Below are 24,750 nucleotides of genomic sequence, written 5' to 3' on the forward strand. Positions count from 1 at the left end.
CGCCCCCCGTCCCCCGTCCCCCGCCCTCTGTGGCTGGCTGCAGCTGTTCACTTTTCTCTCTATATATCTCTCTCTTTCTCTCCGGTTCTCTCTCTTTTTGGCCTCCTAACTTGGACAGGTATTTATTGCTCTTCTCATCACACAGGTTGTCTCATGGTTCATGGTCCCTTGGGCAAGAAATTGGAATAAGCACTTTAAACCTCCTTAACTGCCTTGTTAAATACATCTCTTTCAGGTTGGATATCTTTAGTTAAGCTGTGCAAATGCATTTACAAAAAAAGGTGCTCAATCTCGCCATCTCTCCACTCTCGCTGAGTAAAAAAACAAAAAACAAAAACATTTTCCCTGTCTTTTACCAGCTGTTTGTTAGACAGCACGCTCTCATTCGCTCATTCAGACAAAACCCTGGAGAACTTCTCAAAGGGAAGTACATCACTTCCTTCAACCTTTGGGCGGGAACTCAATGGTTCGGTCAAGTGCTAAAGTTTTTAGGACAAAACGGGTGTTTCAGAATTAAATATTCTCTAACATTCAAGCAGTATTCTCTCTCCCGTATGCGAGCTTCACTCTGTGAGAAATCAGAACTGAAGCTAAAGGACCCCCCCGCCCCCCCCATTCGATTTGCAATATATCTCAGCATAAAAAGGGACCAAATATTATCACCATCTAATATATATATATATACACACAAGTATACAAATGTAAAGTGTCAAGTACCCAAAAGCAGTCAAATCAAAAAGAACAACAACAACAATGACGACCAAAAAAAAAACCCCAAAAGATTAAGACGAATCAAATGAAAAGAAAGAAATGCTGAAAAAGCAGGGTTGCGAGAGGTAAGATTCTATGTAGTTTTTGCCGTTTGGCAACCGATGACGACGGTAGTGCTTTAAAAACACTGAACCTCACCACCCCTCCCCTCTGTTCCCTGGCCCTGCGCTACAGAGAGCCCCCGCAACGGTGGATACGACTCCGTGTTTTCCTTTCAGAAAGACGAACCAAAGAATTCTACCTAGTTTATAGAGAAAGTAACACTTCACTCAAACCTCTGCCCAATTCTTTCTGAACCATTTCGAAGAAAAAAAAATAGAAGTTGCTGCATCAGAATTGCATATATTGCCGTATTAATCAAAGAGACAATATCATTTGTGTATGGAATATGTACAAGTTACAACTGCATTAAAGTAGAAAAAGACTGATTGGTTTTGTTTTCCATCTCCCTGGACCAACTTCAGTTAACCCGTGCAACAGCCGACAGGTGGGTGACACCACCTGTGTGTTAAGACAAGGCTCTGTGAGAAACAGACCTGGAAACGTTCCTCTCTACTGCATAGTTGCTCTGTTTTTCACAAATGCATATGGTAAAGCCATCGCTCCCGTATAGAAAAGAAAAAGAGGGACGACTCAGAAAGATGGACACAGGGTGGAGGCGATGTGAAGTGCTCTTTGCTCTTTTGCTTGCTTTGCTGTTTTTTAACAGACCACTAAGTCGTGAGTCTACTCTGTAAAATCTAAAGCACGGGGGGGGGGGTAAAGGTAAAACAAGAAAACAAATAGATTATTGTGACACCCTGATTTTGGTTTAGAGAGGAGCATGTAGTTGTCATTTTTTTTTGTTTGTTTGCCTTTGTTTTTTTTCTTTCATTTCTTGTTTTTTTGTTGTTTTATTTTTTCAAATTTCCATCTTGCGCGTGTCTCCACGTCCCTTCGGCGTGTCCCCTTTCCCCGAGTCCCTGCTGTGACGTCCGGAGTCCCTCTCGTCTCACTGCGACTCCTCCCCAGCCTTCCCGGAGCGAGCGGGGCTGCGTGAGCGGCTTCCTGGGCCTCCTTCCATGGCGGCCGCGGCGGGGGCGGCGAGGGCAGCGGGAGGAGGAGCCGCCTCCAGGCGCCTTCTGCCCCTCCCGCTGCGCGCGCCGGGGCCAGGGCCAGGGCCGGGTCCCGGGAGCCCCACAGAAGAGGCCTCCAGGAGCTCGGGGTCCCGCACCCGGGGCTTGCGTCCGCGCCGCGACGGGATGCCGTTGCAGCCGTCCTTCTTGAGGTGGCGGTGGAGATGGTCGGAGCGCACAAACGTCTTGAAGCAGCTGGAGCACTGGTAGGGCCGCAGGCCGGTGTGGACGCGCATGTGGTTCTTCAGGTCGTAGTTGTGGGCGAACGCAGCGCCGCACTGGGTGCACAGGTAAGGCTTCTCCCCCGTGTGCTTGCGCATGTGAACCTTGAGCTTGTCCTGCCTGCAAAGAGAAGATGGCAGAAAACAGGTCAGAATGCAGGTGGTCACACACCATCCATCCACAGCACACCCATATAATACACCATCCATCCACAGCACACCCATCTAATACAACCATTTGTGACAACAGGCCAAGACATTGGTTTCAGAGAGGAAACCACAGTCAGATTGATAGCCTATGCTATCTTGTCAAACCATAGATTTACAATTAAATACCTTAGAGGTCAATTTCATCCAAAATGACTAACAAGTCCTGCTGTAAACAATCCAAGAGTGGGGACAATGAAAGGGCCTATTTATTGACAATAGAGTAACTAAACGAAACTAAATAATACAGCTATATAATTACATACATGTTCATAGTGGAATATAGTGTGACGTGTTCCAGTTGTTGATGACAACAGATCAAGACCTTCTCCCCTCAGATAAGGATAGGATAAATATGGATAGTATGTATATGCATTGTCAAATTAAAAATGTATATCTTTAATTCTTTGGAAGACAATTTCATCCAAAGTAATCCCTGTATTACCAAATGTCCATCCATGTAAACACTGAAAGAGTCTATACTGTACACAGCGATTTAAAGGAAACTGACTAAACAATTACACTCCTTACTGTAAATACTGCGTTCCCTTGGCGACCCCTTCGACATTCCCCTGCATATCCTGCTACTATCTGCTAGTGTAGGCTTGGTTGCGACACTTACGACTGTTTGCTCTGCAGATGACCTAGCTGGGTCATATCAGGACAAGGGGCTGTAAATCAGTTTTCCTTTTTTTTTTTCTTTTTATCTGCATCATTTTGAGACGGGCGGCAGTAGCCCAGCTCCCGGAGAGCTTAATGTTCAGCGCTTGGTTACCATGGCAGCAAGGGAAGCCTGTCTAGGTTAAAGCATGCCATAGATGCAGTTTATAATCAAAGCGCTACGCCGAGACGGCCGCCCTTGATCTAGGCTGGCTCTGATGGGCCACGCCTGTCTAATGCAGGTGGATGAATTTGTAAGAGGTGCCAGAGGGCCTCTTTAGGCCATTAGGACAAGGCTACTGACTTCTGAGTCTCGGCCAGACAGGACTTGTTGAGGCAGGGGAGGCAGTTTATATCATTCAAAGTCATGGAAATATATATCTGTGTAAAGGGCGATTAATGCCATAGCATTCTTGAGAAGTGCAGATATATCATAATAGTTCTCACTTGAAAATCGATCACAGAAACATTGACGCGTTTCGGAAGATTCTTTTTCTTTTTGACATTTGTCGGAACACAGACAACAATAGGGGACAGAATTCCTTAAATAAGTGAAACCCCTGGACATTTAACAATAGCGGGGATCCCTTGAGATGCTACATTTCGAGGGATAAAGAATTCTTCCAGCAAACCCGACGCCTTTGAAGAGGAAATCTGACCCTCTGTAATAACGAAAGAAGAAGCAGGTGGCATGCGCATTAGCGGGGCTGGAGGAGAAGCCATACAACATCTTTACATCTTCACCGTATAAAAGTGTGTGTTGTGAAAGAGGATGGAGAACCTGCGGTCACTGTATTCCACTCTGTGTGTGTGTGCGTGTGTGTGTGTGTGTGTGTGTGTGTGTGTGTGAGTGTGTGTGTTTGTGTGTGTGTGTGTGTGTGTGGTGTGTGTCTCCTCCACTCCTCTAAGCAGGGCAGAGTACAGCTCCGCTCACCACTGTGGCTAAGGTGACTGAATAGCCAGGCAGAATGGTGGCTTAGATAATACACACACACACACACACATGCACACATGCACACAGACACACACACACACACACACACACACACACACACACACACACACACACACACACACACACACACACACACAGACAGGGAAACACAAACACACTTACATGTGCTTAATACACAAACCCAAACAAACAAACATACACGCACACACAAGTGCGCACGCACGCACACACACACACACACACACACACACACACACACACACACACACACACACACACACACACACAGTGGGCCCTGGAACAAAGTGGCACACTGACGGAGGTGAATTATTTAAAGGACGGGAGTGATTTATTACAGCGCAAGGCACACTCTTAACCCTGATCAAACAGGATTAAGATTACAATGCCCCTTCCCACTGCCTGCTGCATTTAGATGGCAAATTTAGATCACCCGCACCCACAAACAGGGGTGCAGATATTTTCGTCCTGCCCACATCTATTTCCAATGCGCATCCCCTGATTAATTCATTAAGGGGATGGTTTCATGGAAAAGGTGATACTCCCGTTTACATGGGAAATCATTTTACGTGCTCACACACACAGATACACACACACACGAGAGCCAAACGGCACACTACATTAGTCAGCTACTAAGAGAGCAAGAGAGAGAGAGAGAGAGAGAGAGACGTATGCGCCGGGGGCAATAATCAACATACCTCGGGATCACAAGTTCATGCAACTCACTGGCACAGATAGGGCACAGGCAGAATCCCCCTCCCCCCACTTTCACCCTTCCCCTCCACCATCCAGGCCCTGTATCGGAGCGACAAGCATTTTATAGTGGCCTCATCCCCTGATAACAGACAACCTCACACGGCTCAGCCCACTTTTATAGGACCCCCCCCGCCTCGTTAAAATTCCAGGACTTTGTCATGAAGCCTGTCCTGCTCTACACCTGCCCTATTTTATGATCCCCCCGACCCAACTGAACGTTGAAAACAACATCATGCATTTCTTCTCAGCATTTTAATCAGCGCAGATTAGCAGAGGCACGTCTGCGAGGGGGACAGTGCCGCACCACAGCCACAGTGTGCTCAGTGTCGGCCTGGCAACGCCGTGGGACACACTGACACTGTCACTGCTACGCTTGCCCTTTCCACTGGGAGAGAAACTACACTATGGAAAGAGCAAGCAGAGTAAAAGCTCTATTGTTGCTCTGAGTGTTAAGATCCAGTTGTGAAATAGTTCAAAGTTCCCAGTAAAGCGTTTAAGTGTGTGCGTGTGTGTGGGTCGGTGTGGGGGGTGGGGGGGGGCTAGACTGTTTTACTGAACATAATCGCCACAAAACAAGAGATTAACTGGTGCTGGAACAGGAGTGCTGGACTGATTCTAAGTGGTTCTGTGTGGGTTCTGTGTGGGTTCTGACTGGGGTAACTTTCCCGTGGCCTACCTGGTGAAGCGCACTTTGCAGATGGCGCACTCGTAGGGCTTCTCTCCCGTGTGCGTGCGGATGTGCCGGGGCAGCTTGCCCGCGCCCTGGATGACCTTGGAGCAGATGGGGCACTTCTGGAAGGCCTTGGAGCGCATCTTCCTCTCGCCCGTGGCCCCCGCGCCGGCCTGGCTGGCCCCGCCGCGCACCGACCACAGCAGGCCCTGGGAGACGGCGGCGGCGGCGGTGGCCACGGCGGCGGAGCCCTCCTCGTGCTGCGCGCTGTTAAAGTACTTCAAGTAAAACTCCACGTCCGGGTCCTCCCCGTCGGGCGGCTCCTCGCCCGCCGCCTCCCGCTCTTTCTGCCGCTCGATGGAGTCCATCATCTGCTGCAGGAGGGCGCTGGCCGAGCCTCGCTCTGGATCGCGCTCCCGGTCCTGATTTTGATCCCGATCCTGATCCCGATCCTGATTCCGATCCCGATCCCGATCCCGATCCCGCTTCCGATCTCGCTCCTGATCCCGTTCCCGTTCCGCCCGCTCCTGCTCCTGCTCCTGCTCATGCTCCAGTTTCACGCGCTCCGTCTGGAGGTAGAAATGTCCGTTCTGGGCTCCCGGGGCATAGTAGTGGGGCAGTACGGCCTCGCCGCCGCCGCTGACCCCCCCGTTGCCCCGGGCCCAGGCCGAGGACACCTCTGGGTCTTCCTCGTCCTCCTCGTCCTCCTCGGGGTCCTGCATAGGTGGCTGTGCCAGGGCGAGGGCCAGGGGCGAGTCGTACTCGTGCGGGGCGTTGGGGGTCCCGTTGCGCTCCGCTCCGTTGCGCTGGCTAAAGTGCTGGTGTGTGAGCGGGTCCCTGAGCTCTGGCGTGCTGCAGCTGCTGCTGCCCCAGTGCGCCCCCTGCTGAAAGAACTCTAGGTACTCGCGGGCGCGCAGCTGGTTCCCCTGCTCTCTTGCTCCTCCTCCTCCTCCTCGGCCGCCACTCTTGGACCTCTCTTCTTCTCTCTCAGCTTCCTCATCTGGCTCACTGCCCGCCTGTGGAGGAAGTAATTGAGGTTTAGTCAGTCCATCTATGAGCATCAGCACACAGTCGGTAATGCCTACATGCCAGAAAAACAATTTACCTCACAGGAATATACCATGCAATGCTATGCTATGCTATGCTATGCTATGCTATGCTATGCTATGCTATGCTATGCTATGCTATGCTATGCTATGCTATGCTATGAATCTGCTATGCTGCTAACCCTCAGGTTTAAAGGAGCACAGAACTCCTCACTGTCTCACAGAAAATGAGAAACTCGGGTACACAAACTGTACTGAAGACAAAGGCTTGTGCACAGGCATGGATGACAATAAATATATAAAGAGGGAACATTGCCCTAGTGAGGGAGCTTTAGTGACCTCAGAGACTTTAGACTTTCGAAACCTCAGAGAGTTGTTGGGAGTAAAGGTATGGTGGTCTTTTGTTCAAATACTGTACAACACTACAGACTAGCAATTTATAAGGCATCTCTTGGCCATTTTGAGTCCACATCATGTTATCATGAGAGTTACGGCTGATGAAGACTGGAGGCACCAAGCCACTCAAAGTGATTGGATTCATTTTACATTATCCTAATTAGAGTGGGGTTAAGAGACCAGGGATCAATGGGACATTAGAGGATTCCACAATAAGTGTTTGATATGCATGCCACAGTACAACAGTGGTCTTCTCTGGCTCAAATCATCATCACCACCACCTCCAATAAAATATCAAATATTGAAATATCGGGCACCTGTGTAATCTGTGCCAAGGTATACTGAAACAGTTCAAGTGGCCCGTGGTGGTTGTGCGGCTTTGCTCCTTTGGCAACTCCATGACAGCCATGAAAATCATAATCCTCCTACTCTAACCAAACAAAAAGATTGGGTTAGCCAAAAACATTGTTTACTAACCCTTTCCTAACCCTAGACACTCCACCATGAGATCAAACCAACATGATTTTCTCTGGCTACTGAGCTAATCTCTTTTGGTTTATGTCAATGTTATTTTGGACAGTATTAAATATGTTGAGGATCTACTTGTCTTTGCATTAGCATACAGTGATATCAGGTTCTAAGCTAATTCTTACTCTTGTCTATCTCAACATCAGCTGACATAATTCTGACATAATTTCTCTAGGAATCTTCCTGCAACCTTCATCCTTTGACCTCTGACATCACATGTGAGGCTAACCTCTGACTTCTGACATCACATATGAGGCTAACCTCTGGCCAATTTCCTGACTCCCTGACACAAAGCAGTACACCACCCTTAATGCTGCACATCCAATTGCCTACAAGTGTTCCTGCAGGACCAGTGCTCGACCCCCTCTTCTTCTACAGTCATCCTCTCACACTCAGCAAAATAGTGAGATCCTGTCGGGTCTACTGGCACTGCTCGGCAGACCACATAGATCTACAGATAAACATATCCATTGAACTGCTGTATAATACCGTTTAGAAGTATTTTTTTTCATTCATTCAACTGAACTCAAATGCATTGGTGACTTACTGAATGGCTTTAACCCTCACATAAAATCCATCACCTGCATTGCATATGATACTACAACTTAGGAATTAAACTTGAACTATCAAGGTATGCAGCTGTCATCCTACAACCAGAACATCACTGGTAACTCAGAATACTCAATCAGTCATTCCCTCCTTAGGCTAAACAAGCTCATAAAATGTTCACTTTTCTCACCAGGAAAAGTCCCTTTCTTTTTAAAAAGCCTCCTTGTGGTATAGCGCAAAAAGCTCTCTCCATTTCCTTGGTTTTGTTGGTGTGTCTAAACAACAGTACAACTACAACAACCATGACAATCAGATTTATCCCATCTACTAGATTGTATTTCATACTGGTCTTTCTGTTTTGAAGTTCGACCTGGTATTCCTTCCAGAATGAGCACCATTAAAACTACACTGTGACAAAAATTAAGCAGCTAACTGTAGTCATATATTATAACACGAAGTATCCTTTGAGAAAATGTGAGAAAACACCCTTCAAGAATACTTTCGAGAAAATAGTTCATGGAAACCACCTGATACAGAGACCGATTGAGTTACATAGCAAAAGGGACCTAATCCACCATCTCGATCAGTTTGAAGTTGAAGCTGCTCTTTACTGGTTTTTAGATGATTAAACTACTGCAAAGCTTGTCAAGCATGAGTATTATAATTTAGAGGAATGAGTAATAGAGGTTATGCCTCTACGTGTGTACAAGTGACTGTCGATTTGCCTACGTGGCGATATGTTTGTGTGCATGCATGTGTGTGTGTGCGCGTGTATGTGTTTGTATGTGTATATGTGAGTGTGTCTATGTGTATGTTTGTGCATGTGTGTGTCCATATGTAAGTTTATGTTTGTGTGTGTGTGTGAGTGTGTGTATGTGAGCTGTGAGTGTGTCTATGTGTAAGTTTGTGTGTGTGTGTGCGTGTCCATATGTACGTTTATGTTTGTGTGTGTGTGTGTGTGTGTGTGTGTGTGTGTGTGTGAGAGAGCTGTGAATGTTGTTCGCACCGGCGGGGAGAGCACTTTGGTGTCCAGCAGGTGTGTGCAGACATCTTGGACGGGCGAGATCTCCAGCAGGCGTGCAGCGCTCAGGATGTCGGCCACGCTGCTGTGGCTAACCGTCAGCGTGGCCGTGTAGGCGAAGTCCAGCAGGGCCGCCAGCGCCTCGGCCTGGACGAAGTCGAGAGCGTAGACGCTCTGGTGGTTGGCGGCCAGACCGGAGGTGAAGAGCTTGTGGAAGTAGGGGCTGCACGAGGCCAGGACGGAGCGGTGCGCATGGAACTCGCGCTCCTGCACGACCAGCAGCACGTCGCACAGCAGGCCGCTCAGCCGCTGCTCGTTCAGGCTGCCCAGGACGTCGGCGCTATGCTCGGGGAACGGGATGCCCACCGGGCCCTCCTCCACGTCCCTGGAGACGCCGACACCGCAGCCGACGCGCGACCGCGCGTGACGACTCCCTCGTCCGCCGGCCCCCGACGACATCTTCCACCAGCCTGCCGCCGAGCCGCCAATCACAGGCCCCACCCGCGTGTCCGTCCTGCCGTCTGTCCGTCTGCCTGACTGAATGGAGGGATGGAGGGGAGAGAGGGAGAGAGAGAGAGAATAGAAGAGGCGCCATGTCAGAAATATATTTACACATAACAGATTCACAAAAACGTACTAAACAGTCAAAAGAAATATACACATACAACATTACTACAGAGAGAGAGAGAGCGAGAGAGAGAGAGAGGAAAAGATGATGTTAGATAATTATGTTAAGAGCAGCGAAACAGAACATCCTCACATTGAGAGAAAGCTAGCGTGAAGCTAGGAGGAAAATGTGTTTTACATTTATATATAGAAGATGCATGATGTCATACTAACAGCATGGGCTTCACCTGAGCCTCTGTGCTGACTGTCAAATCCAATTCAACTGGCAGTGGAAAAAAACAATCAATCACTGGTAAATGTTGTGGCCTTATAAATGACAGCTTCCTTGTGTGAACCTACACTGAATGTACAAAGAATCTGTACAGACAAACACACATATGTGTGTGTGTGTATATATACATGTACACATATATATATATATGTTATGGGTTATATGCATACATACACACACACACACATATATATATATATATACAGTATATGTGTTTGTATGTATGTATATAACCCATACACTGACACACGTGCATGAACTAGCACTAACATTAAGGAGGTGATGCCAGCATGGGCTGGTTAGATTACAAAACTGCCGAATGCACTGGAAAACTAGTAGGACAGTAGAGTACTGGGCTGCTAATTCATGGTGAAGGATAAGCTATTATAGGCGCAGCCGCTTTTAAGTTCAGGTTTGGGTCAGGCCAGCAAGTGCACTATGAGAGAGTGTGTTAATCTCCTAACTTGTGGTATTTCAGTCTGGTCTGGGGTTCCTTTGTTTTGGCAAGTATTCTGGTCAGGGCCTGAATTTTATTATGTGTCCACCTCTTGGGGTGAGGGTTTGCAAAACTGACTGAAATATATCATCTCAGAAGGCAAGCGGAATTATGTTAAGGAAGAATAATATTACTACTGTTTATTTTATCGTCTCAGGTCAATAGAAACCAGTCAATGGCTGCTGATAGCAAAAAGGGCTGAGAAAACGTTCACTGTGACCCAGCCTGCACTAACAGATAGGACCTGAAGGGTTACAGAAGCAGTAGGATATTCCCAAACACAAAAGTCTTCCTCAGCAAACCCCTGGGGCTCACGGTGACTTAGCAAACACTTCACATAGAGTCATTGTAAAGACATTATTTAAACCACACTATTTCATAATGTCATGTTTCATAACATACAAGACATTTTCAAACTTTTTAATATTACATTTGTTTGGGTTAGGCCTTTCTTTTTGCACGAGGACTTTCTGTCACCTGGCTGACTGTGTGCTGTGTGCTGGGCACTGGTGAGGAGAGGAAGGGGAGGCGATGAGTGGAAACTGCAGGAGTGTTAGCGTTAACGTTAGCGCGTGGCCGGGAGGGGCGGCGCGGCTCGGCGCAACAGACCAGGGGGGGAGAAGAGAGACCAGGGGGAGTGTGGAGAGGACTGAAGTGGAATGGAGAGTGGAGGGAGCACTGGGTGTGGGGCCGTGCAGCATGTGCACTCTGTGTCGTGTCAGTTGACTGCTGGGGAGGGGGGGAGGGGGAGGGGGAGTTTGGGGAGGGGTGGCCGAGGGCGAGGGGGGGGGGCTGCCTGCGCGAGAGACTATAGTGGAAAAAACCCACTGGAGGAGTAGGAGGAGGACACACGGCGCAGGCTGCGAGGGAACAGTATTAAAAGGGAGGTTGTCAATCCGGTCTGAGCCGGTTACCCCACCCTGCGCCCTGTGCCAAGTTTCAGGAAAGGCTGTCCCCTTGCTCACGTGTGGGGGGGAGATTAAAATGATCGACTGCAGCCTGAGCAAGGGGGAGGGGGGGCTCTGGGAAGCAAACCCTCCCCGATTTGTCCATTCACTCACACACACGCACGCACACACACACACACAGGCGTGCATGCACACACGAGCACACTCGCACACACTCAAACACGGAAGGCAAACAGCTTCGCCCCCACCCCCCAGGCTCCCATCTGCCAGGGAGACCCAGCAGGGGGTAGAGGCCTGGGGGATTATGCTCTATAAGAGCAATGCATTCAAATGACATTCCTTCACATCAAGCCCCTTGGTATGTACGCTAGACCTGCTGAACCTAAGAACCCGCTCCCCCACACCTTTCGCCGGAAAATATCAACCAGCTTCCCACACCTCCAGAGTTGGCACTGTTTCAGCACACACCAGAGGTCATGGTTAGGTAAAACAATGAAAAGAATACCTGGTTAGGTTGGGCCCTCCATTACCACAGTAGTTGTCTAACTGGTGATTGCAGTTTGCGGGCAACTGTTTGGTAGCAATTAAACCAACTGCACAACCGAAACTGTACGAATTCTAGTAGTGTAGCAGCATTATGTCTAAATGAATGTGTTCTATTATACGAAAGAAAGAATGCTATTATGGCTGAGACAGCATTCTGGATGTACCACACCTGTATCAGGCTATTTCACAAGTACTCCCCTGAATAAACAAGCCATTAGGATAGGTGTGGGCAGAAACGTCTGTTTGCTAGCGTTGAACACGCATGACAGTGTCCCTCAAGCCTGTGTCATCTTGATGGGCACCTGAGCTCTATGCAGCTTTACTATCATCACACACACACACACACACACACACACACACACACACACACACACACACACACACACACACACACACACACACACACACACACACACACACACACACACACACACACACACACACACACACACACACACACAAACACACACAGAGGGGCCCTGATAAGGTCACCAGACTCAGGGCCTAATTTCACTATTCACCTCTCATTTGACTATCTATGAGGCAGGGGGCTAACGGACAAGTCCTTGTTGTGTTCAGAGGAGAAAGAGAGAAAGAGAGAAAGAGAAAGAGAAAGAAAGAGAAAAAGAGATAGGGATAGAGTTAGAGAGAGAGAGAGGAGGTCACTGAGGGCAAAGTCACTCAGATCTCGAGAGAGAGGCTCATCTGTGTAGCATTCCCTCATGGCTGCAGCCTGCTGTAAGAATGCTTTAGCTAAATACTCCAGTCCCACCAGATGAGGCCAACCTGGCCAACCTGAACCTTTTTACTTTTTCTGTTTCTTCCTCGAGTCTGAGGAGGAGAGACAAATAATCGCTGTCAGTCATCGGCGTTACAGGTGAGGGTGTGTGATCGGAGCGTCACGCAAGCCTGTCCCAGAATAACCCCGGCGAGCGCAAGGGAGAAAGAGGAAACACCGCAAACAAACCTGATCCTAACACCTCCTCATGCCTCCCAACATTCCCTATTACTTATTCATGGCTGCGGGTGACGGGGACCGTGGCGTGTCCCCAACGTCTCGTTTCAAGGCCTCTCACACTCACACAGCCCAGCCCAGCCCAGCCCAGCACACACAGCACACACAGCACAGCCCAGCACAGCACAGCACAGCCCTCACAGCACAGCACAGCCCAGCACAGCACAGCACAGCACAGCCCAGCACAGCCCAGCACAGCACAGCACAGCACAGCACAGCATGGTGCTATCTGGGGCTGCTATCCACTGAGCCTGTCCGCTCATGCAGGCCAGGCCACTGCTTTGCAAGTCAAAACCACAAGCCGGTGCAGATCTTACCCCAGCCCTCCTTCTTCACTGACCCCCCCCCCCCCCCCCCCCCCCCCAGGCCTCAGACCCCACCCAACCCCCCGAGCAAACGTCAAGAGCAGGTACTCAGATAAGATTTCAGGGATGATCTGCTCTGTTCACCCAAAGTGAACCTCAAGCTGCTCCAGACAAAAAAAAACTGCAAGGAAGTTTTATACAAAGACATGACCTCAAGCATGTAAACATATGTTACTTCAGTCCGATATTAGGTGGTGTAGTTCACTCCCCTCTGGACATGATTTGGTAGGGAAAGGCAACTGTTGTGTTTTATCAGACGCTACATATCAACACACAGAGAAAAAAAAAGAGGGATATCTAAGAATGTAGCGTTGCAGTCAGGACCTCGCTCGCTGCATTCCTGGAGCACGCTGGCTCATGACATCAACAAAAACAACCCAAGGTGCCTCACAGCCAGCAGCACTGTAAGAGGAGCCTGCTTCTGTCAGAACGGCTTTTTGTTTGTTTGTTTGTTTGCTCTTGTGTGGTTCTTGCTGCGTTTTTTGCGTAGCTGTCTAGGTTTTTTTCTTTACAGTTTCTAGTGGAGAAATAACAGGGAACTGCTTGACAGAGACAGAGAGAGTGAGATACAGAGAGAGAGAGAGAGAGAGAGAGAGAGAGCAGGAGGATTAGAAAGCTCACTGTATGCCTACTGTAGGTGGTGGCTCTCGGAACACCAAGCCGTGGCAAAGCCCTGAAACGCGGCGCAGCGGGAGGCTACGGTGTGCGGCGGGGGGTGTTCCCCAGCTGGGAGTCCTGAGAGCGTGCCTGCGATTAGCAGCCGCCACGGCCCACAGGGAGAGGGTGGGGGCCAGGGGGAGGGGGATCACTGGCCAAGGGGTCAGCCGGGTTCAAGGTCAAGGCCCAGCGGATATTACAGGATAATCGGAAATGCTATGGAGAGGAGGGGGTGGAGGAGGAGGAGGAGGAGGAGGAGGAGGAGGAGGAGGGGGTGGGGGAGGGGAGGAGGGGGGTGTGGCAAGTTCCAAGAAGAACAGGATTTCAAGCAAGGCCCTGTGTACATGTGTGTGTGTGTGTGTGTGTGTGTGTGTGTGTATGTGTGTGTGGATGTGAGTGAGTCACTACTGCCAGCGCTGGTAGGAAGCCTGACTGGCCATTCAGAGCCGTACAGGAAGTAGGGCGAGCAACTGATAAAACTGGAGTTGTGGGGCTGGGCTGCCAAACTGGAGGGATGTCAGCAGGCTGCCAAAAATCAAGACTTCTCTGCACAATGCCCTGAAAGGTAGTGGGCGAGGCGGTTTTAAACAAACTCACACCACCACTTCAGCCGATCCCAAGCCCTCGCTAAAAAATTAAATGCTCTGAGACTTAATAAAAACCACCCTCAACCCCACACAACCCTGGACAGACTCGAGAAAAGAAAAATCCTTATAATTTCACACTGTGACAATAAAAGTTTAGTGAGTTGAAGAAGTTGCCTTTATTATGGAAATTCAAAGGTCAAAGTTCGATCACCACACATGCCAGATACACTGCTTGCCAAGAACTGGAGATATAATGAGAAGCACAGCCTAGAGGCAACAGCAGCAGGCTAGCTATCAGAAAACAGGGAACAATCTGCGCAATTAATACACTGTGTTTCTTTAACGCTGTACAACACATTAAATGTTTGCAACCCTATGGAATATTTTAATATAAGATTATGTTTTAAAGTAACTATTTTTATCACTCGATGAACTCGATTAACACTTGTTCCCAAAGCTTTTCTAAGTTCTGTGTGTAGAGTTGAGTGGAGAGTTGAGAGCTGTTGTGACTGCTTTAATCTATGGTTTTCTGCAGACATATAGCATTTCAGAAGATATAAATAGATGATTGTAGACTGAACAAACAAACTTACGATAATGTATATGTTTGCTGAGAATAACCAACAGTTTATATATCTGATGTTACATTATATGTCGTCGTCGTCCCCCCCCCCCGTGCACGCAAAGGACAACTGAGGGGCCAACTCATCACACACGCACACACACACACACACACACACTCACACCCAAACACACACACACACACACACACACACACACACACACACACACACAGTCCCCCACCCCCTTGTCTTCTTCTCACCACAGTGTAGACCCCCCTGAGAATATGGGTGTGAAAAGTAAAGGAGAAGTCTCCTATGCTGGCCTGTCCAATCAGCCCCCTACCCATCTCTACTGCCATTGGTGCCCTCTCACTCTGCAGACAGATGCCACGCTCTGCCACGCAGTGCCACGCCACTCACACACACACACACACACATAGACAAGAAACACACAGACACACAGACACAGAACCCCCCAACCGAAGAGCACTTCCTGTGGTGTAACAGAACCCGCTCTGTTATCAGATGACCAGCTCGCTCGCTCAGACACTGCAGTGCGCTGCCCTCCGCCGAGCCCATGCAAGCGACCGGCCGACCCTCCCACCTCGGCTTCCACTTCCCCCTTCACACGACTTGCTGAGGAGGCTCAAACGCAACACTCCCCCACCATGCACAACCATCCCCCCCCCCCCCCAACACACACACATCACTTGCCACATATTCACCATTCAGTCTGTCACTCGACTCATGACCATGGAGAACATCATGGCCTGGTTTGAGAGGGACAAGAATGACAAACAGCATTTACTGACATTCACAACATTCACAAACAAACAAATAAACAAACAAACTATTTATTCTGATTCAAGGGCACGGTGTGGGAAAATAATGAGTGAAGCCGTCTCTCTCCCACCAGAGAGATAATGGAGTCTCAGAGAAGAAAGGCCTTTAAATATGCAACGGGAGCATATAATAAGGTGCACTCTCTGATTACTGGCGGATAAACCGCACAACGACAGCGCGTCGTCGCGGGGCTTCGTGAAAAAATCTTATTCGATCAGGTCGCGTCTTAAAAAGAAAATTTTTTTTTTAAAAGAGTCCGGGAACCCACCCAGATCACGGCCCAGAACGAAACATGGCGGAGAGGGAAGAAACGACCCATCACACATCTCGACACACAGAAAAGCTGCCCGTCTGTCTGGTGAGGGAGTTACAAGATTATTTTATTGCTGACGAGTCGAGCCCATTCTTAGTGGGCCGACAGGACTTCAGTTTGGCCTGCTGCCGCGGCGACTGACGGCGTAACTGTGGGGCACGGATCCCTACTTCACTGACCTCTCATCCTATATGTGTGAGCAGTTCACCACCCACCACCATCAGTCCGTCCTTTCAAACACGACTCAACTTCCTCACTGGGCCAGTCCCAGTCACAGCCACTTCAGAAATTCCCCAAGTCACTTGGGCAGTTTGGCCATGTGGTCTAAATGTATTACTTCTTGTGGAAAGTCATAAAATTCATGTGCTTTTTGAGGGGGAACTCAATTTTTATATATGACAAACGAAATAACAACAGCCCAAACTACAAACACTGTCAACAAAATCCACTTCCTTGCAATGAATGAAATTCCCCAAACTATCTCGTAATTCAGTATGACTGATGAAAAAAACAGATTTAGAGACTTTTGATTCTTGCTTTCGTGTTTAAAACCAAGGAGGCTGCTTTCCACCTCGCCATGCTGAATACTTTCCCAAACTGCCTCACTGCATTCTTCCGTAGGTGCCACGACCCGAGTTGACCTTATGCTGCCATTAACTTGCCATGTGTGTGTGGTTATGCTTTACATTCTGGAGATAAAGACAGGCTTCGCCACTGACGAGCCCATGAGGGCAGTGCATGCATTTACCGAGGGCCACAGACGTCAGGCCGTATAACAATAACAACTTAAAAAAAACGCCCCAGTCTCGCTCCCTGCCTCGCTTTCTCTGAACCCGCACTCCTCAAAAAACGGGTTCTACAAGTACAAGGTGCAGGAAGGAAAAAAAATCATACATCCTTAAAATACATCACAATCACAGGACAAAAAAAAAGTCATTCCAGTTTCTTGCTGCAACAGACATGCAATTGCCACACATGCCCCACACAGTCAAACTCACACACACACACACACACACACACACACACACACACACACACACAGACACTCACACACACATGTACACAGTCAAACTCACACACACACACACACACACACACACACACACACACACACACACACCCTACACTGTCAAACTCACACACAGACACACACACACACAGACACTCACACACACATGTACACAGTCCCCCCCGAACACATACATGTCTACACAAACGCAGACACACACACATGTACACAGTTCCCCCCAACACACACACGTCTACACAAACGCACACACACACACGTACACAGTCCCCCCCAACACACACACGTTTTCACAAACACACACACACACATACACTTGTGATATGCACTTGACATGTCATAAGACTGTGCTGATGGGGACTGTTTGTGAGGGCAGGGAAGGGAAGTGGGAGGCTTGGGAGGCGACAGCAATAGGGGAAGGGGCGAGGAGTGGTCAGGGAGAAGACTACCGCGAGCAAGCATGAGGCACAGCAAGGACAAACCGCCTGACCGCCGCTCTCAAAGTCCAAGGTGGCATTTGGACTCAGCGCCGCCGACGCCGCCACGCCGAGACTGGCGAAAGGAAGTGAAACTGTTCACTAGAGGTACCACACATTCTCTTGCCTCATACCAGCCCTGTATCAAAACCACCAGAACCTATGGCACTGTCCCCGGCAAGAAACCCACACGGCACATAACACGAGCCAGATGTCATCGAGGCTGTCGAGATCACGGACATTATACTTAGCTCAACTGTACTTTACAAACAGAGAAGAAGTTAAGGAACAGCCTATGCATTTTTGGGATACATCTGCTTTTCAGCCTGTCTTCAGCACACACACACACACACACACACACACACACACACACACACACATACACACACACACACCTGAACATGTCCCAAAAGTTCCAGGCAGCATCAACATCGACAACATCGCTTTTTAAAAAGTACCTGCTACATCCGAGCACTTCTCCATTTTCCCCTATCCACCTCATCTGCAAGTGGGTCAAGAGCTGGGAACTCAAATCAAGCCCTGTCCTCCCCCTGTCCTCCCCCCCCCCCTTCCCACCCTTACAAAGATCCAGCGAGCTCCTCTCTATCTCAGCCTGTCCTATGCCAGGCTGTCAGTACAACAGAGTGCAGTGTGTGTGTGTGTGTGTGTGTGTGTGTGTGTGTGTGTGTGTGTGTGTGTGTGTGTACGTGTTTAGTTTCTCTTACCAGCTGCCCAGAAGTGTGCTTCCCTCCTCCAGCCAACTCGGTCTCCCCTGCCTGCTTTGCCTGCCTCCGTGTCTGGGCAGGGCCCTGCCTCAATGCTAGAGCAATTGCAGACAGGAAACTTCCGAGTGGCCCTAGTTATACAGGCAAGCCCTTGCCTGATCCCACACAGGCAGGCAGACACCTACCACCCCCCTCTATTTTCAGCCCACTGCTGTGGCTTCGCTTCCTGCCACGTGATTGGCCTGACAGCTGCTCACTCACCACACCTCCCCGTCGGGATAGGCTGGCGGCTGTTCCCGTTCCTGCATGGCCAAGGGCAAGGCACTCTGGGATGTGGAGTCCTTGAGCACTATCTGACCTGCTTGCCAGCCGCCTGGGTAAACTACGAGTCCCAGCTCTCTCTCCTTTGCCACCCCCACATCTCCAAGCCTGCTTCAACGTAAGCACTCAGGGCTGAATTATACACTACAGTGTGTTGCTAGCAGGATGCCAGGTATTAAAAGTACAGACCAGCCATCAAACAGGGCCAAGCTCCGCAGGAAAAAAAACCCACACCAGACCACTGATTCCCGAGTCACAAGCAAACGATAGAACACAATTATGTGACACAATGACCCATTCTGCATTTAACCAAAAAACTTCAGCATTCCTGACCTAAATACAGACTTTTGGGAAAGACTGAAATAAACAACACCAGCCGGACAGATTCCCCCTCAAAATAATCCAAATCAACCGAATGGCAAGTACTCCAACTTAGTTTGGCATGAAATTACAGCATTTGTAAACGGGGTCCTGACACTTATCATTGCACCATGTCCTATGGAATTATTTTTGGTTCCTCGTTCCTTTCAAGCGGACTCCCCTCGCACACACACACACACGCACATCAAAACCCCACCATCCGCCTCCTCTCACAGTGACCCTCACCCCCCACCCCTCCCACACACACACACACACACACACACACACCTCCGTCAAAAAAGTTCACACCTCCTACAGAGCTAAACAAAGTTCAGCAAAAAAGCAACACCAGCAGGTAAAAAAGCTTTGTAGCAAGAAGTTACTTCAGTGACAGAATAGAAATAAAAACAGCTCCAACTACTGCCTGTTTAGTTCGCCCCCTCCCTAGCTCTCTCCTCCACCACCCCCCCGCACCCCCCACCCACCTCCTCACCACCTACACCACACTCTCTCTCTCTCTCTCTCTCTTCTCTGTCCCCCTCCCTCATTCCTTTCCCCTCTTCTGCTGTGACTGCTCCCTCCGGTCGGCAGGCCCTGAGCAGTCAGCTGGAGGGGGGGGGGGACAAGCGGGGGGCGGCCGGGCTCACCTGCAATGGCCGTGGTGCTGCTTGTTGTGGGGATAGCTCAGCCCTCCTCTCCTCTCTCCTCCTCTCTGGAGCTCGCTCTCTCTCTCGCTCTCTTCAACTGTCGTGCAGCTCAAAGCCCCGTATGCGCTAACCAGGCAGCAGCAGCAGATCAACTCAATTCCCTTCCTGGTTTCTGGAGGGCAAAGAGGTCCCTCCCTTTCTCTCTCTCTCTCTCCCTCTCTCTTAAAGACACAGCATTCCCCTTGATGATCTCTCTGCTTCTCTCCTCTAGGGACTGAAAGAATATTCTCAAGTCAGGATGGGGGCATTTCTCAAGACAGTTGGCATCAAAAAGAATTAACAAAACAAAACAAAACAAAATTCAAACACGGATTAAAATGTAATCTGTTCTCTCAATAAGATTAAGTCTCTCCGACACAGATTTGATTCAGAGTAAATGAGTAAGTGTGTTAAAATTATAATTGTAGTGTCTTGTCTTTTCTTGCTCTTGTCTCTCGCACGGTGCCTGAATAGAGGCGCACCCACCCATCCCATAGCCTGAGGTCATGCTGTCCCACCCCAAAAACAAGCCTTGGCACATTCCAGGACACTCAGGGTCTGCCAGCACCCACTCCCCCTCCACCGCCCCCATGCTGTCTTCACCCATTTTCAAACGCACGCCGCCGAGTTGAAGAGGGTCCTTAAAGTCTTAACACTGACTTCTTAGTACATTAATCTTCCCTTTCCAAAACCAGCCCCAAGCTGTTAGCAACACCGTCGTCCACTGTTCCTGTTCTAAACTCTGAACACATATTACAAGTGTGGGGGACACACAGCAGGCAAACAATCTTACACACACCAGTCTAACCACTTGCTAGAAGAGAGCTCTGTGACCGTTTATGTGCAAGTCTCTGAGAATGAAAAAACTTAGCCCTGATGATCCCGTCAGCTGAAGGCGCTGGACTTCCAAGTCCCAGATGACACCGGCAAAAGTTGTGTAAAACTATTTGACAGGTCACTTACACATCAGACGAGGGAGGGCTCCAGGAGGTCCACGAGATAATCACAGCTTTGCATTTTAGAGGAACCTAGGTGACAGCGTGGAGCAGGATGTTACACACACTTACCATAGAGGGCACTGTCCGAGAGACACACACACATGAAGGTAGCACACCATAGCCCCACGTGGCATCCACCAGTTTAACCATTTGTTACAAGGCAGGTGCCTACATCATTGTTAGCACTGACAGTGAGACATCAGTTTTTTTTGGATGACGCTGAATCACTGCAGACTACGAGGTGGTGTTGTGAAAGGGCCGTTGAGATGCTGTGAAACTATTTTGTGGGCTGGTTTTAGTTGACACGCCACACCGTGGGTGAAGCGTTTCACTGGCGTACATTTCATAGCTTAGGCATACATTACGTTATGCATTATGCATATGCCTAGGTTTATTTTATTTTTTTTAAATGTAACCATTATCTGACATTGAAATAAAAACATAGAACTTACAGCTATTTTAACAAATCTAAACAAATAGATCTGACTACATTTCATAGCTTAGGCATACATTACGTTATGCATTATGTGTATGATTATACCAGTAAACAAATAAACATAATCAAATCTAAATCATGTCTTCAGCTTAGAATACAAAAAGCCAATAATCTTCTCCAATGACATCACATTAAGAATCAAAAGGGTCCTCATTTTATAACCTTTTTTAACGCGCCGTCCTTGGCCCGTTTTGTCATGGTTCATTTTAGCTGACGTAAGCCATGTTTATTAGCAACTGTCTTTGATTTTTGAAATAGGCCATTGTAACTCCACCCCATACACCCTTCCGCTCTGGTTTTGTCATTTGTGGGTAAAGCCCACAATGAAGAGAAATCTTAATTATATGAATACACACACCATACGGATCAGTCACAGTCACACACAAGGCCCTGTTGTGAAGTATTGTTCATGTGCAACATGGGAATAAAATGGAACCAAAACGTCTGGCAAAAGTTACTGCATGTGCTAATTTCGATAGGGGCTGAAAAATATAGAAGTAAAACCAAGAATGGTCCAATCATCATATTCTATGGCATATCAGCACCAGTAGATTAGCTGCGACCACCAGACACATTATACATTATAAATGCAACACTAAGAGTAGTGATGTGGCATTTTCTACAATCCTGCAAAAGCTGCCACCAGATTAGAAAAATGCTTTCATACACACATATGCATATAGCTCAGTACATTACTGATCACGTTGCTTTCAGACACACATATGCATATAGCTCAGTACATTACTGAAATGCCACTAATGTAATAAATGCATTCAAATAAGTACAAAGTCAACCATTCACAAATAGGTTTTATTTTTATATTAGAACTGTATTCAACATATTTCTTGTGACAATAAAATGACTTTCCCCAATTCCTCTAAACCAGTCCAAAAAAAAAAATCTATTTCTTTAAGACTGCAGAGACAGTGCTTCTGCACTGTTGTGTTAGCTTCATACACAAACACGTGGCAATGCTTTCATCTCACCTTAAAATAAATCCTTTTTCTTTGTCGGAGAAGAATACAGGATAGCGGAGAATACCAGAGAGTACAGAACAGGCAAAAAAAAAAAAACAACAACAGCTTCGTCACCTACAGAGCTGCCAACAGCGCTTCAGGGAGCGATGGATTCACCTAGTGCCAACTCGGACTAGTCACGGAAGGTCTAGCACTGAAGCGTTTGGTAGAACCCTACTCAAATCATTTTGAGAGAAAAGAAACAAACAACAATAACAACAACAACAAAAAAGAAGATAATCAGGCAAAAGAGATAAGAAATAAGATTCAGGCATTTTCCGTAAACACTGAAATAAACCACCATGATTTTAAAGAGTAAATGAACCAAGACAATTAACCATGCCAGTCTGCAAGGAAACAAGCACATGACCACGTCCTTAGATTCAAGAGAAGTGAATGATGCTTTGGCCTCTCTTGAGAGACTAAACACAACACAAGGTTCTCTTTGAGTTTCCCCCGTCACAAAATGCCACAATTGAATACAGTACAGTATGGTTACATCAGGCTTTGTACTTATAAGTAAATGTCTTTTTTTTTTTTTTTTTTTAGATTTAAGGTGAAAAGTATAAGACTTAAAAGCATTTACATCTCATGATATTGGCAGTTGTCACACAGAAGCCATGAAGAAGACCCATGTGTGACCCCCCCCCCCCACCCCTCCTCCAACCAACCATGGACCTCTCCTGTTTCCCTGGACGGAACCGAATGCCAGGGAAAGCTACAGTGGCCATGAGTCTACATTCATGAGATCACCATCACAGCGCACAGGCATGTTCAGATTGCATTCACAACAGTACCATCTTTGGTTTGAAATTGAACAGGCCAAAAACAAACAAGAAACAAAACAAAAGCAGCAAAAAAATTAAAATGATACGGCCATCTTCCACCATGGCCGTTTAAATGACAGTGCAGCATGCCGCTGCAAAACAGTGGTGTTATGGTGACTATTTCACATTCATGATATGACTAACCCACAATCATCCATATTAGATCTCAGTCAACAATACGGTCCATACTTGCCCACCTAAAACGCTGCTGACAACACAGAGAAAGCAAAAATGGGAGAGGAAAAAATAAAGCAAATCTCTAATTTGGTGTTTTCAGATTAAATTGAGAGATTAATCAAAAGGTGTGCTATGGACCTAATTCATCGCAATGCATCTGCAGAGATGCCAGATCGAGAAGTAAAATGAAAAACTGCAAAAGGGTGTCGCTGCTGTGTGTGTGTGTGTGTGTGTTGCACAGAGAAAGCAAAGGGATCAGAAACGTGTGAAGCAATCAGGAGAATGAGAAGAGGGTTGGTCATTCGGCACAGCGTGTTGGAGTGCTGGGTTGGTTGAGGCCCATGGTTTTGCAGAGCCAACCGGCGAAGTCCACCTTCTCCACCTCGGCACGCTTGATGAATGTGTGACTCTGAACAGGCAAAGGCAAAGACAGTAGGTCATTTCATACGCATAAACCAGCCTCCGCTCAATTCTGAAACGGGCTCAAAAATGAAACTCTTAACAGCTGTGGTTGGTTTGGGACTACATTTTTCACAATCGACATGCAAATGAAGACACGTTAGGGAGAAGATTTCCCAGACGCGCTTCTTCGAAAGGGAAGGATTAGTGCGCAGAAAGCCACTCACCATGAGCATCTTCAGGTCTGCTCTGTCTGCAGGATTCTTCATGAGGCTGGGAACACAAACACAGTCAAGCTTTTAAAAACCAATTGCTCTTTCAGCCTCCACTTGAACTTCAATGCATGAAAAGTACAGACTAGCTGACAAGCAATAGTCGCCTAAATCTCGTAGACCTCTGTATATAACACGCCAAACTCCCCTGGCCAATGGAGGACGAAAGAAAGAAAAAGAAAAAAAAAAACTAAAAGATTGTCTTAAAAGATCTGACCCATAAGAGGTTACGGCTCTCATTTGCTTGATGCGCTACATGTCTGTACTTGTTTACACACACACACACACACACACACACACACACACACACACACACACACTTGCGCGCACTCTCGAAATGCAGCTTTGTATATCATCATGAGTGAGTACTCAACTCAACTCACCATTTATTCACAAACTCCTGGAAGTCGGAGGTGTAGACACCATGCGGCAGCCTGGGCGGAGGCTGCAGGGGACACGGGGGGGGGGTTAAAGAAGAGGGACACAACTTGAGAAAGAGTAACTGTGGACCGCAGAGGGGACTGCGCAAAAGAAGAGAGAAAACAGGAAAAAAAAAAAAAACAGCACAGAAGAGAAAATGGGGGCTGCACCATCAGCAGTTTTTTTCTGACCTCATTGACGATGTAGTCCAGTAGTTCAAATATAGCCATCGCCGGACGACTGTCCATCCCGTGTCCTGGGGGAGCAGATGGTCACATGTATGAGCAGAGTTACACCCCCGCCCCAAAGAACAGCAAAAGCCCTCTATCTGTGCCCTGCATCACTTGCAATGAGTGAATGCAGGATGTTTCATGCTGGCGAATTCACTTTAAAAGTTGCATTCTGCAATTCTAATCCAATACATTTTTTTGTCACATTCAGCATTG

At 47.9% G+C, this 24,750-nt stretch overlaps 3 protein-coding genes across 4 annotated transcripts in view; 1 reads left to right on the forward strand and 2 right to left on the reverse strand.

Moving 5' to 3' along the window:
* Positions 1-1,659: 1,659 nt before the first annotated feature.
* Positions 1,660-20,157, reverse strand: zbtb7a (zinc finger and BTB domain containing 7a). 2 transcript variants are annotated; one of them, XM_042708923.1, is made up of 4 exons: positions 19,661-20,157; positions 8,899-9,450; positions 5,380-6,389; positions 1,660-2,228 (listed from the first exon to the last, which is right to left on the reverse strand). In XM_042708923.1, the coding sequence occupies exons 2-4, from the start codon at positions 9,370-9,372 to the stop codon at positions 1,763-1,765; spliced, it is 1,950 nt and encodes a 649-aa protein (XP_042564857.1). In that variant the 5' UTR covers positions 9,373-9,450; positions 19,661-20,157; the 3' UTR covers positions 1,660-1,762. The 2 variants fall into 2 exon arrangements, with proteins under 2 accessions (XP_042564857.1, XP_031430274.1); XM_031574414.2 differs by lacking the exon at positions 19,661-20,157 and adding an exon at positions 18,333-19,276.
* Positions 20,158-21,984: 1,827 nt separating this feature from the next.
* On the reverse strand, positions 21,985-24,596 carry map2k2a (mitogen-activated protein kinase kinase 2a). Its single transcript, XM_031574415.1, has 4 exons — positions 24,496-24,596; positions 24,268-24,329; positions 23,840-23,885; positions 21,985-23,622 (listed from the first exon to the last, which is right to left on the reverse strand). Exons 1-4 carry the CDS (start codon positions 24,550-24,552, stop codon positions 23,512-23,514), a joined length of 276 nt encoding a protein of 91 aa, XP_031430275.1. The 5' UTR covers positions 24,553-24,596; the 3' UTR covers positions 21,985-23,511.
* si:dkey-110c1.10 (unconventional myosin-Vb) overlaps positions 24,581-24,750 on the forward strand; it is a 19,788-nt gene continuing 19,618 nt past the window's right edge. Inside the window, exon 1 of the mRNA XM_031574253.2 lies at positions 24,581-24,657. Coding sequence (XP_031430113.1) covers positions 24,581-24,657 — 77 coding nt within the window. The remainder of the gene's footprint in view (positions 24,658-24,750) is intronic.

The sequence above is a fragment of the Clupea harengus genome, chromosome 10 (assembly GCF_900700415.2).
Source record: "Clupea harengus chromosome 10, Ch_v2.0.2, whole genome shotgun sequence".
Classification (NCBI taxonomy): domain Eukaryota; kingdom Metazoa; phylum Chordata; class Actinopteri; order Clupeiformes; family Clupeidae; genus Clupea; species Clupea harengus.